Below are 11,476 nucleotides of genomic sequence, written 5' to 3' on the forward strand. Positions count from 1 at the left end.
GTCCCCTGCCAGCAGCGTCAGGCCTGTCAGAGTTCTCATTCCTCCCAAAAGGTTAAAAGGTATTCTTTCACATATATTTTCGTTTCATATTGCCATCACAGAAATTTTGATGAACTGCAGGAGAACTCCCATTAAGAAAAGATGAAAATTTTGTGGCAGGGATTACCTTACATAATTGTATGATTCATTTATGGCACCCAGATTCTATGGAAATAATGTTCACTTTACTAAGAGCACAACTATGTTGGTTGACAGCAATGATGGCATCGTACAGAGGGTGGTAATCTTCAAGGAGATCTGAGACCACCATAGTTTGCAGTTTTCTTCAGTTTTTCATACTAAATCCTTCAAGTGATCATTTTTTAATCAGTGTTTTCAAGTTTTGATGTTTATGTCTTTATAAATAGTGAAGATCATTTAAAAAGCCTCTTTTGTTTTCAGTCATGACGGCACTGAAGACAGACGGACGCCATCTTGTGTGTCGAAGACAGATGGACACCATCATAGAATGCCATTTCAGCATTAATTTACCCTCATCAATGCTGATTTATTCAAACCTAACCCAGTTTCCTCACTTAACCTAGCCCATGCCTAACGTAATTTACACAGACCTAACTTAAATTTTCCTAACAAATTAGCCTAATTTGTCCAAACTGAACCATATCTAATCTAATTTATCCTAACCTAACCTAACCTATTTTATCCTAACCTAGCCTTTCCCAGCCATACATGCCACAGCTTAACGTAATTTATCCTGATCTAACCTGCTAGTTTCATAAAAATGTACCAACATAATGATACTGCAGCGTGGGAGACCCAGGCCCTCTGTCCCTTATACCTGTTTAAACCACATTTTCCTTGCTTATTGATGAATCCTTTTGATACTTAGAAATGCACTTCAGTTACACCTTTACAAAGTGTCTGAATCAATTTATAAGTGGATTTATTAACAATATGTTTCTAAATCCATGGACTGTACGTTTATGTATGTCTGATGTACTTTCCTGACTAGAGTAGGCAACACCGTAAATGCATTGCCACAAGGGCGTGGGAAAGTAATTCCATCTTGTGCAGTGTTTGTGATAAGTGGGTGCGTAAGAGATGTAGTGGTATTAGAGGTAGATTGTGAGAGGCTAATGCTGATTTCATGTGTGTGTGTGGTCTGTTGAAGAGAGTGTGTGGAGATTGTCAGGCGTGTAAGGATTGATCTTGCTGGTGAGTCTCTTGAATGTATGGAGGAGTTTTGTTATTTGGGGGATATGCTGTGTGCCAGAGATGGTGCTGGAGCTAGCTCTGTGGCAAGAGTGAGCAGTGGTTGGAAGATGTTCAGGGAGCTATTGCTTCTCCTGACATTAAGGGCATTCTCCCTCTATGCTAAGGGATCCTTGTTTGCAGCATGTGTTAGGAGTGTACTGCTGTATCGTAGTGAGACCTGGGCAGTTAAGAAAGAGGAGATTTGTAGACTCAAATATGCAGAAATGACGATGGTGCGTAGTGCATCCTTGAACACGAGACCTGAGGGAGCCGGGTTTATGTTGGAAGAGTTGAGAGGAAGGATAAGACTGGAGTGTACAGTATTGGTGTTGTGATGAGGAGGGGTAAACTGAGATGGTTTGGGCATGTGGAAAGGATGGGGGATGACAGTCAGGTGCAGAAAGTGAAAACTGTGAATGTTGGAAGTAGGGTTGCAAGAGGCAGACTGAAAAGACCTGGGATGACATTATAGAGTGTGACCTCAGGGATAAATAAAGAACTGAATAGGAAAGCTGCCAGAGATTGAGCATTATAGAGGGCCGCCATTAGGTGACGAAGGCCAATGCATGCAAGCATGTTGGAGTCTTTATAATACGATACGATTCTTCTCGTCTAGCACCATGCCTGGTACTGTATTCTAGTGTTAATCTCTTGTTACAGCTCAGCATTCAAGGTGGAGCAATGGAAATTGTAGGCCAAGTGAAAGTGAACAGATTATAGTTGTGGCCCATGCTAAATATTTACCCTGAAAAGGCTTAATGTAAACTTAGTGTTAGGTCGTATCACTGCATTGTAATAATCTCTGTCTATCTATTTATCTGTCTATAGCCAGATGCCATGATCCCATAAGGGGTGGCCATTTGTCTTTGATTTAGTTGTTTTACGGGGAGAGGCACTAACCCCCCGCCAACCCACTTGTTGACATGTAGGGAACAAGTGTAGGTTGGTTATATGGTTACCACCCAGCATTGTAAATGGTTTCCTGGCTTACAGGAAACCATTAGGCTTGTCACTCAATGTAAAGCCACCTGAAAAGGAAAGAAGAGTAATAAAAAGTGACAGGAAAGATGGGAGAAATAGGAAGAGAGGAGGACAGGCACAGAAAAAGAATGATAAAGGTGAAGGAATAAGCAGGCAGCACTACATTGAGTGGATGATGGTAAGAAATAGGAAGAGAGGAAGGCAGACACAGAAAAAGAAAGTTAAAGGTGAAGGAAGAAGTAGGCAGCACTACATCAAGTGAGTGGTTCCTTCTTCCTCACATTAAAAAAAAAAAAAAAACTACCACCAGCATTGTAGTAATAAATCTTAAAAAATTTCAGACGTCAGCATCATGGAAGTGAGGACGTAAAAATCTACGACGAGCTGCCGGAGGTGGTTACACAGCGGTCGTCGGCCATCGTAGGTCTGCCCAAAGTAGAAGCTGGAGACGACTCGGCCAAGCAACAACTTCGGGACTTCCTCAGGACGTATCTCCCTGCCTCAGATAGGGATGAAATTAATGACGAGGTGGGTTTGTATTCATTTATTCTTCGGTTTTTATCATTATTGTCTTCATCATCATCGTTATCATCATCATCATCATTGGCTTCATTGTCATCGCTGTCGTCATCTTCATCACCATCAGTGTCATTTTCATCATCATCATCATTGGCTTCATCATTGTTATCATCATCATCATCATCATTATCACCATCACCATCATCATCATCATCATCATCATCATCATTGTCATTGTCATTATTGTCATCATCACCATCATCATCCTGTCTCTTTTTCCCACCTAAGCAGGAAAGAGATATTATGAGGGAGCATAACTAATCAACAGCGTGCCTAGTAATGGGCCATACATTCATTCACTCATCATTCAAGCCCCCAGAATCCTGACTCCTATGCACGGGCCTGATTTATCAGGTAGACACGTTTTATCATCTCTTTCCTCCTTTTTTTTTTTTTTCTTTTTTTTTATGCAAGGAAGAAGGAACCAAAGGCCAGAAGCCTGTAAGATTATTCGCTCCAAGAAAAAAACAAAAACAAGATAACAGAGAGCCAAATTCAAGATTGTGTAAAAAAAAATGATGCCAAATGCTTTTCATGTGCTTATAGGCTACATTATTCATTCAACCAGCTGGATTTGTCATTTCCTTAGCATCATCAAAAATTAACACATTTCTTTCTCGCAGTCATTTGCCATATTTTTTCTTCAACTTCTTGGCCTACCATGCCCCCTTCTGCCACCAGACTTACATATTCTCATTCAACACTGTACCTACATGAATGCATTCCATACAGTGTATAATAGCATCTAAGCATTTTGTGTTCTTCCTTCTAAGCCTACTCCATTGTACCTTGTTATCAACTTCCTCCCTTCCTGGAAAAGTCATTCATGAGTCTTTCATATCATATTGTATCATTTACAAAGGCTTCAGTATTCTTGCATGCATCAGTCTTGGTCACCTAATGGTAGCTGTTCATGCTGCTTGATCTCTGGCAGCGTCCCTGTTCAGTCCCTTATCCCTGAGGTCACACTCAGTGACCTTGTCCCAGGTCTTTTTTGGTCTACCTCGCACAACCCTACCCCTAATTTTAACACTTCTCACTTTCTGCACCCAATTATCATCCCCCATCCTCTCCACATGCCCAAACCATCTCAGTCTACCCCTCCTCATCAAAACACCAATGCATATCAGTTCCATCCTTCCTCCCAGCTTTTCAGTCATATACCTAGCCTCCCCAGCCTTGAATTCAAGGATTCACTATACATCCACCTAATCTTTGTCACCTTTTTATGTTTGATTCTACAAATATCCTCTTCCCTCACTGCCCAGGTCTCACTACCATACAGCAATACACTCCTAACACATTCATTCATTCATTGCCAGACGCCATGTATCCCAGACGGGGTGGCCAAGGGCTTAGAGTTAATTGTTTTACAGGAAGGGGCACTAATCCTCCACCAACCCCACTTGACACGTAGGGGAGCCAACAGCATCTGGTGTTCCCAGGCGGTCACCCATCCAAGTACTAACCATGTACAAAAATCCCTTAGCACAGAGGAAGCCCTCTCAGCTTCATGAGAGGCAACAGCTTCCAAAATTTTCTCCAGAGCTAGCTCCAGCTCCCACTCCTTCACATAACATAGAATATAGGCATTAATTTTTATAGCAGCATTCTTGAGATACCTGTAATATTGAAAATTGAGAAACCAGTTTCCGTAAAACCTACATACCATTCACACTCAAATATGATTTAGGTTGTACAGTATAAGTAAAATACTGTACTTACTGCGTTATTAATGACAGTGTTGTGAACGTGTTCATACTTTGCAGTATTTGCTTGATATGGTCATTACCACTTCAGTAATTTTACAACTACAGAAGTCTCCATACAGCACGAGGCAGGTCATGTAGAATATTGTGCTGAATCAAGTTTGTGCTAAAATGTGACTGTATGTATATGTAAAATAGGGGGTTAGGTTCTGGAACCCCATATTTTTCCTAAAAAATATATATCATTCATTCATTGCCAGACGCCATGTATCCCAAATGGGGTGGCCAAGGGCTGAGAGTTAATTGTTTTACAGGGAGGGCACTAATCCTCCACTTGACACGTAGGGATGCCAACAGCATCTGGTGTTCCCAGGCGGTCACCCATCCAAGTACTAAGAAGACCCAACTTTGCTTAATATATATGAAGTTCAGTTATCATCACTGTTCCTATCTTAGATGCCAGCTGCAGCATGTTTAATAGGATCTCACCAACTGGAAACGTCAGGGCATCCTAACCTGACTTAACCAAGATGTTTTACCTCCCAGTTCCCCAAATAGTTTACCACCTAAAATTGCCATTATGCCTAACCTTTAAAGTCCCCAGTAGAGTAATACCTCAATATACGATACCCCTACAGTAGATGCGATACCCCGGCTTAACGATGGGGGTAGAAATACTGTACCACCATACCCCACCTAATGATGGTCAAACCCCAGTTTAATACTGAGTTTTGATTTTTTTTTCCTGATTTTGATGATGTTTTAGACTAAAATTGTGTGTTTAGGTTGATTTATAAACTGTTTTTAGACAAAGATTAATGTGTTTTAGCCATAGGTGGGTGAACATTGTCATTTTGGGGTACAGTTTACTAAGCTTGATTTTTTCCAGACTTATATTTGACGATTCTCAGATTTATTTGTTGGTTTTAGTGAGTTATGTACAGGTATTAGTTAGGTTAGCTTCCTTGACAGCTGTTAGGCCATTTAGACTGGCTTTAAACTTATTTTTGGGCTCATTTGGGTGGGTTTTGGGCTTGGTTTGGGGGGAAACCCAAGGCTGGTAGACGGTCCACATTACTTTACATGTTAAAAGTACCCCCAATGTACGATACCCCGCCTAACAATGGGGTTTTACCTAACCAGTTACATCATTAAACTGGGGTATGCCTGTACAAACAAGGCAGAGATTTCTGATAAACATCCATCCATCATCCAATCCTACATTGCCCCATTAGGAGCGTAGAAGCCCGGGGCTAGGCAGTTTGTCCTGACATTTAAGATGAGAGTGACCAACCTCACTCATCCCTGAGTGGCATTACGTGAGCAATAAACCCCAACCATCCCTTGGATATAAACCTTCACTGGCTGAATCCGATTGGAGCACAAAAATTACCCACTAAACCACCAGGCGCCAAAATTTGGTTACATGGTTACCACCCAGCATAGTAAATGGTTTCCTGGTGTAGAGGAAACCATTTGGCTTGTCACTCAGCGTAGAGACACCCAGAGGCAGAAGGAAGAGGAAAGAATGAAGGAAAGTCAGAAGAGGGAGTGTAAAGTCCCCTGCAGGCAGAAAGACGAGGAAAGAATGAAGGAAAGAAAGACGGAAGAAGATAGGCAGAGATTTCTGATAATCAGCCGTGAAAAATTGCCACCCAGCATGATCCATATTTCGCCAAAAATTAATTTTGGTGCATTTAGGGGAAAAAAAAAAAAAAAAAAAAAAATGCAATATAAAACTGTTTTTGAAAGTATCATTAATCATCAAATACGATGAAATTGTCAGTAACTGCAGTTAACTTGTATGGTAAGCATGAATTTAGGAATCCTGAATATTAAACAAGTAGGTCAAGCAGCGTAATGTGTATGATATTGTACTATAAGTCGCAAGAGCTGACCTCACATAGTTATCTTACCTTACTTCATACATCAACATGTTGACTCTTCACATGCCATAGGAGCCAAATTTTCCAACCCCATCAGCTCATTTAAAAAAAAAAAAAAAAAAAAAAAAAAAAAAAAAAAAAAAGGCCCCTTCAACACACATTTGCACTAAACATGAAAACATGGTATTTATTGCTCCCTCATCATTAACCTCTTTAGTTTTTTTCCACTCTCCAGCAGACACCATGCACTTAGTAAACACAGCTGACTCATTTTATATGAGTGTCTGAATGTGACTCACATTTGCATTATGCTCACACACCACACACCACTTTGTCCAGTTATTTTATATTCCCATTGGGACTAAAATGGTTTTCTTGTGTTCTTAGCACTTTCAGGCTGCTTGGAAACTGCATGCTCAGTTCTGGGATGAAATGAGTGAGGGGGAAAAAATATGCCTCTAGCCACAACGTCAGTCAACATAGCAGTGAGGCTGAGGCAGGCAGCAGCAGGTATTGGACTTGGTCATGTGGGTTGGTTTGGGTCAAGGAACCCCAACAATGACCGTTAAAAGCACAGTGCATGAGTTGTAAACAAATGCAGCCGTCTGGAAATCCATTACCCAAAGACACCCACTTCGCACTTAGTTCCTCCTGTGCAGTTGAGTGATATTATTGTGTTATTGAATAATTACGGGAGAAATCAGATGCTCGTGTTGTTGTAAGATCGTTGCTTCCCATTGTCTTAAATCATGACTGTACTGTACCGCTGTGTTAGCATTTTATACTGGATTAGTGTTAATGAATAGCAGTCTGTATTCAGTGGTTCAGTCATGGGAGTGTGGCTTGATATGATAACTTTCGGGGTGGGTGGGGGGGTGCATGGATAGAAAAGTTGGAAGACCCCTGATTTAGCTCCTTTAGTTCTTTAAAAATAAATAAATAAATAGATAAGTACCTACACTTGGTAAAATTGTCAGTTGGCAAACATAAGGTGAAACAGACATAGCCAAGCTCAGTAGAGGATGGAGAGTGAGAGACTAATGAGGAGAGTGTACTGTACCAGGTATGTAAATGAAGTGGAGGAGGGAGAGAGGGAGGCAGAGGTTGTCACTCATATTGTCCCATTTAACAGACGGTGTTTGCTATAGCCGGTGGAAATCTGGTGGCTTCGTAGTGTTTGTTAAATCGATATCTGCTCTATTGAGGTACATTAAATTTCGGGTCCACTCTACTTATGTATTTTTTTCTGCCATTTTTATTTTTATTTCCACATGATGGAGACATTGACATTGTTTTAGTATGCAGGTTTTTTTGGCGCCGTGTGACTGAGTTGTTGTGGAACTGAGATTTATGTAATACTCCCAGTTCATGGCCAGTAAGAGGTTTTTATGTTACGTGTGTTTTGCAGGTCAGAAGAGGATTCTTACTGACGGAGAAGAAAGCGAGAATCAGGCCCCGCAAGTCCCTGAACAAGCGGCGGAACGACAAGAGCCAGAATGCACCACACCGCGGCCGAAAGCGCCTCAGTGGCAAGGAGAGGCGAGTGCTGGGCCTGCACACTGTCTCCCGGAACAACAAGACGTTTGAAATGTTCCTTCCCATCAACGACATGTGGAAGAAGTACGCACAGGAGCTTCTCAACATCAGTTACTTTAGAGAGAACGGGTGGAAGGGGGAAGACCGGAATTCAAAGACCGAGACCATACAGAACAAGATCAGGAAGATTGACTATTTTGGCTGCTTCCTGCGTGTCACGAGGTCCCGGTGCTCGGAGTACATTGGTTTACAGGGGATTGTGATAAAGGAAACGAAGAACACGTTTATTTTGATCAAGCCAGACGACACGGTGAAAATCGTCCCCAAACTTCACAGTGAGTTCAGTTTTGTTGTTGATGGCGTCGGGTTTTCAATAATGGGGAATCACCTGCACCAGAGAGCAGTGGAACGAGCAAAGCATAATTTCAAGAAACTGAATCTGTGGCTGTGACTTGTGTATCCTAAGGGTGTATTATGTAAGTGTATTGTTTGTGTTATACAAGATCTGTGTCAAATACTGTACTGTGATATTATGAGTAATGTCTTGTAAACTCTTAGAAGAAAGTGTGGAATCATTTGCACATTTTGGTTAATTGTATTCAGAACGTACGGTATGTTTAATATTCAGTTGCAGTTGGAGCCTTTATAAGCAATATGACTCTGACAACAATTATGCTTACCTTTTGTCTTCCCAGAGGATGGGTTTAATGCAAGATCCAGAAACAAGGAAAGTATGATAAGTGGGATAACTCTCAGCACCAAATTCAGTGAGTGGGCCAGAAAATCTGTCTATTCATCATCTATAGCTAGACACCATAATGCCGTAAGGGGTGGCCGTTGTCTCGGTGAGTTAGTTGTTTTGCGGGGAGGGGCACTAACCCTCCACCAACCCACTTGTTGACAAGAAGGGAACACGTATGGGTTGGTTATATGGTTACCACCCAGTGTTGTAAATGGTTTCCTGGCTTACAGGAAACCATTAAGTTTGTCACTCAATGTAAAACCACCTGAAAAATAAGAAGAGTAATAGAAAGTGACAGGAAGGATGGGAGAAATGGGAAGAGAGGTGGACAGACACAGAAATTGCATGAGAAAGGTGAAGGAAGAAGTAGGTAGCAGTACATCAAGTGGTGCTGTGTACTTCAAATAATTAAATCTCTGCAAGAAATATGAAACACACAGTTGGCATCATATGAACCTCGTACAGCATCAGTGTGAAGGAGAGGTCAAGCATTTGGAACACTTGACAACCTTGACCTGATGACTTGTTTGTTGGTGGTACTGACATGAATGAATGGAGGTGTTAAATATTAGTTGACATGACCAAGTAACTGTGATACATCTATCTATCTATCTATCTATAGCCCGATGCCCTTATCCCGCAAAGGGTGGCCGCAGACAAAACGCCTCCAAGTCGTTCTGTCACCCACCATTTAACTACCCTCCCCCCAACTCACCCCCCCCTCCCTCATATACCTCTCAACTCCATCCCTCCACCTCATCCTTGGTCTACCTTTCCCTCTCCCTCCCTCCACCTCACATACATAAACCCTCTTAGTCAGTCTTTCATTCTCCATTCTCTCCACATGTCCAAACCACCTCAGTGTATTTCTCCCAATCTTCTCAACCACATCCACATCCACCCCACAGCGTTCCTTCACTTCTTCATTCGTCAACCTGTCCCTCCATGTCACTCCACATGCTCCTCTCAAGTAACTCATTTCCACTGCTCTCACTCTTGACTTGTTCCCCTCTTGCAAGGTCCACGCCTCGCTTCCATACATGAACATCAGAGATTGTAGCTAGACCTCCACCACACACACACACACACTGTCCCAGGTGCATTTGTGGCCATCTTTTTCTTATTTTTTAAGCAAGAAAGAAGGAACCAAAGGCCAGGAGCCCACAAAATTGTTCCCTCCAAGAAAAAACAAAAACAAGATAACAGAGCCAAAATCAGGATGCGTTCAGTTTGAGATGCCTGGACACACTGCATTTGAAAGACTGGAGATCATAGGCAGTAGGAAACACAGACAGAGGGAGACAGTTCCAGAGTTGACCTGTTGCATACATTCATTATAGCAGTAATACAAGGAATGTCAGTGAATTGCTTTTAATTTTAAGCCTTCAGTCCCCAGCAAATAGAACTCTACCAGTGCTGCTGTGTTAGGAAGGGAAGCCAGTATTTCTTTATTTTTTTAGGTATGTGTTGGCTGTTACATAGGAAGGAATAAACTGAAAGAATTTGTCTGGTTTGCATTATATATGTCTGGAATGTTGTGGCATCAGAAGGAATGGATGGATGAGAATATGAACCAATGAGTCCAGCCAACCCGTGGGGAACAGTGTAGCTGTACAGATTAGACGTATATACATATAGTAGCAGTCTCAAGCTGGACTTTGTGTATTTAGAATGGTGTGCAGTACTTTTATCCCCACACCACTCCCTTGGTAATGCCTCTCAGGGATAGCCGTATGTGTTACCAGCTTTTCCTACCTACACTAGATATTTGCTCGTTTTGTTTTGTTTATAAAGGCTCCAGCATGCCTGCACGCATTGGCATTGGTCACCTAATGGCAGCTCTCCATGCTATTTGATCTCTGGCAGTCTCCCTGTTCATTCCCTTATCCCTGAAGTCACACTCCACAACCGTGTCCCAGGTCTTTTTCAGTCTGCCTTTCACATCCCTTCCCCCGATGCTCACACTTATCACTTTCTTCACCCATTTGTCATCCTCCATCCTCTCCACATTCCTAAAGCATCTTAATCAACCATCACAACACCAGTACACTCCAGTCCCATCCTTCCTCTCCTCAGTCGTAATTCTTGCCCTTCGAGGCATCTCATTCAAGGACTCACTACACATCCACCTGGCCTTTTGTCTGCTTTTACACTTCAAGAATCCTATTAAGGAACCAAAAAAATTAGATTTATCTTTTAACACACTCCCTTTCTAATTCTCGCAGTTTGATAATACATTTTTTCTACCCTTGCTCTGTATTCTTTTTGGGGTGTTATGAAGCTCCCACATCACCTCTCAGTGCAGGAGGGGGATACCTTTGTGTGGTGGCTGATTCTGTTGCCCCTGACTCCCTTCCTATCCCACAAAAGGAGGATGGTGGACTGCAGGAGGAGGGCAACTTCAGCCTGCAGTCCACTGGCTTATGTTCAGATGGCCCTTGGGCTTCAGTACAGCAACAGTGGTTTCTTCCAACTTGCATAGATTACATAAGCTCCTTGTAATTTCTTGAACTTTGTAATCTTGTACTCTTCCTTAAACACCTGTCATTCACTCACACACACACACGATCGTACACACACACACACACACACACACACACACACACACACACACACACACACACACACACACACACCATAAACAGAACAACCAGAGTGACACAACCCATCCCTTTCATAATCCATTCCTTAAATACATAATATGCTCACTCAGGCCCCAAGTAAGCAGTCACCAAAATCCTTCATAGATATTCATAGAGTGTGGCCTCAGGGATAAGGGATGGAATAGG

The 11,476-nt window shown here is 42.1% G+C and overlaps 1 protein-coding gene across 1 annotated transcript; it reads left to right on the forward strand.

Annotated features, from left to right (window-relative positions):
• Positions 1 to 1,275: 1,275 nt before the first annotated feature.
• On the forward strand, positions 1,276 to 8,737 carry LOC145407411 (ribonuclease P protein subunit p29-like). The gene is made up of 3 exons (XM_080278341.1): positions 1,276 to 1,304; positions 2,577 to 2,763; positions 7,818 to 8,737. The coding sequence occupies exons 1-3, from the start codon at positions 1,276 to 1,278 to the stop codon at positions 8,394 to 8,396; spliced, it is 795 nt and encodes a 264-aa protein (XP_080134467.1). The 3' UTR covers positions 8,397 to 8,737.
• The last annotated feature ends 2,739 nt before the right edge of the window (positions 8,738 to 11,476 follow it).

This window comes from Coenobita brevimanus, chromosome 73 (genome assembly GCF_032717465.1).
Source record: "Coenobita brevimanus isolate Jiangsu-jjx chromosome 73, ASM3271746v2, whole genome shotgun sequence".
In the NCBI taxonomy this organism is placed as follows: Eukaryota; Metazoa; Arthropoda; class Malacostraca; order Decapoda; family Coenobitidae; genus Coenobita; species Coenobita brevimanus.

Coding starts and splice junctions, on each gene's coding strand:
- LOC145407411 (XM_080278341.1), top strand. CDS start 1,276: ATGGTGCTGGAGCTAGCTCTGTGGCAAGA. Junction 1,305..2,576: donor GAGCTAGCTCTGTGGCAAGA/GTGAGCAGTGGT, acceptor AAAAAATTTCAG/ACGTCAGCATCATGGAAGTG. Junction 2,764..7,817: donor GGGATGAAATTAATGACGAG/GTGGGTTTGTAT, acceptor TGTGTTTTGCAG/GTCAGAAGAGGATTCTTACT.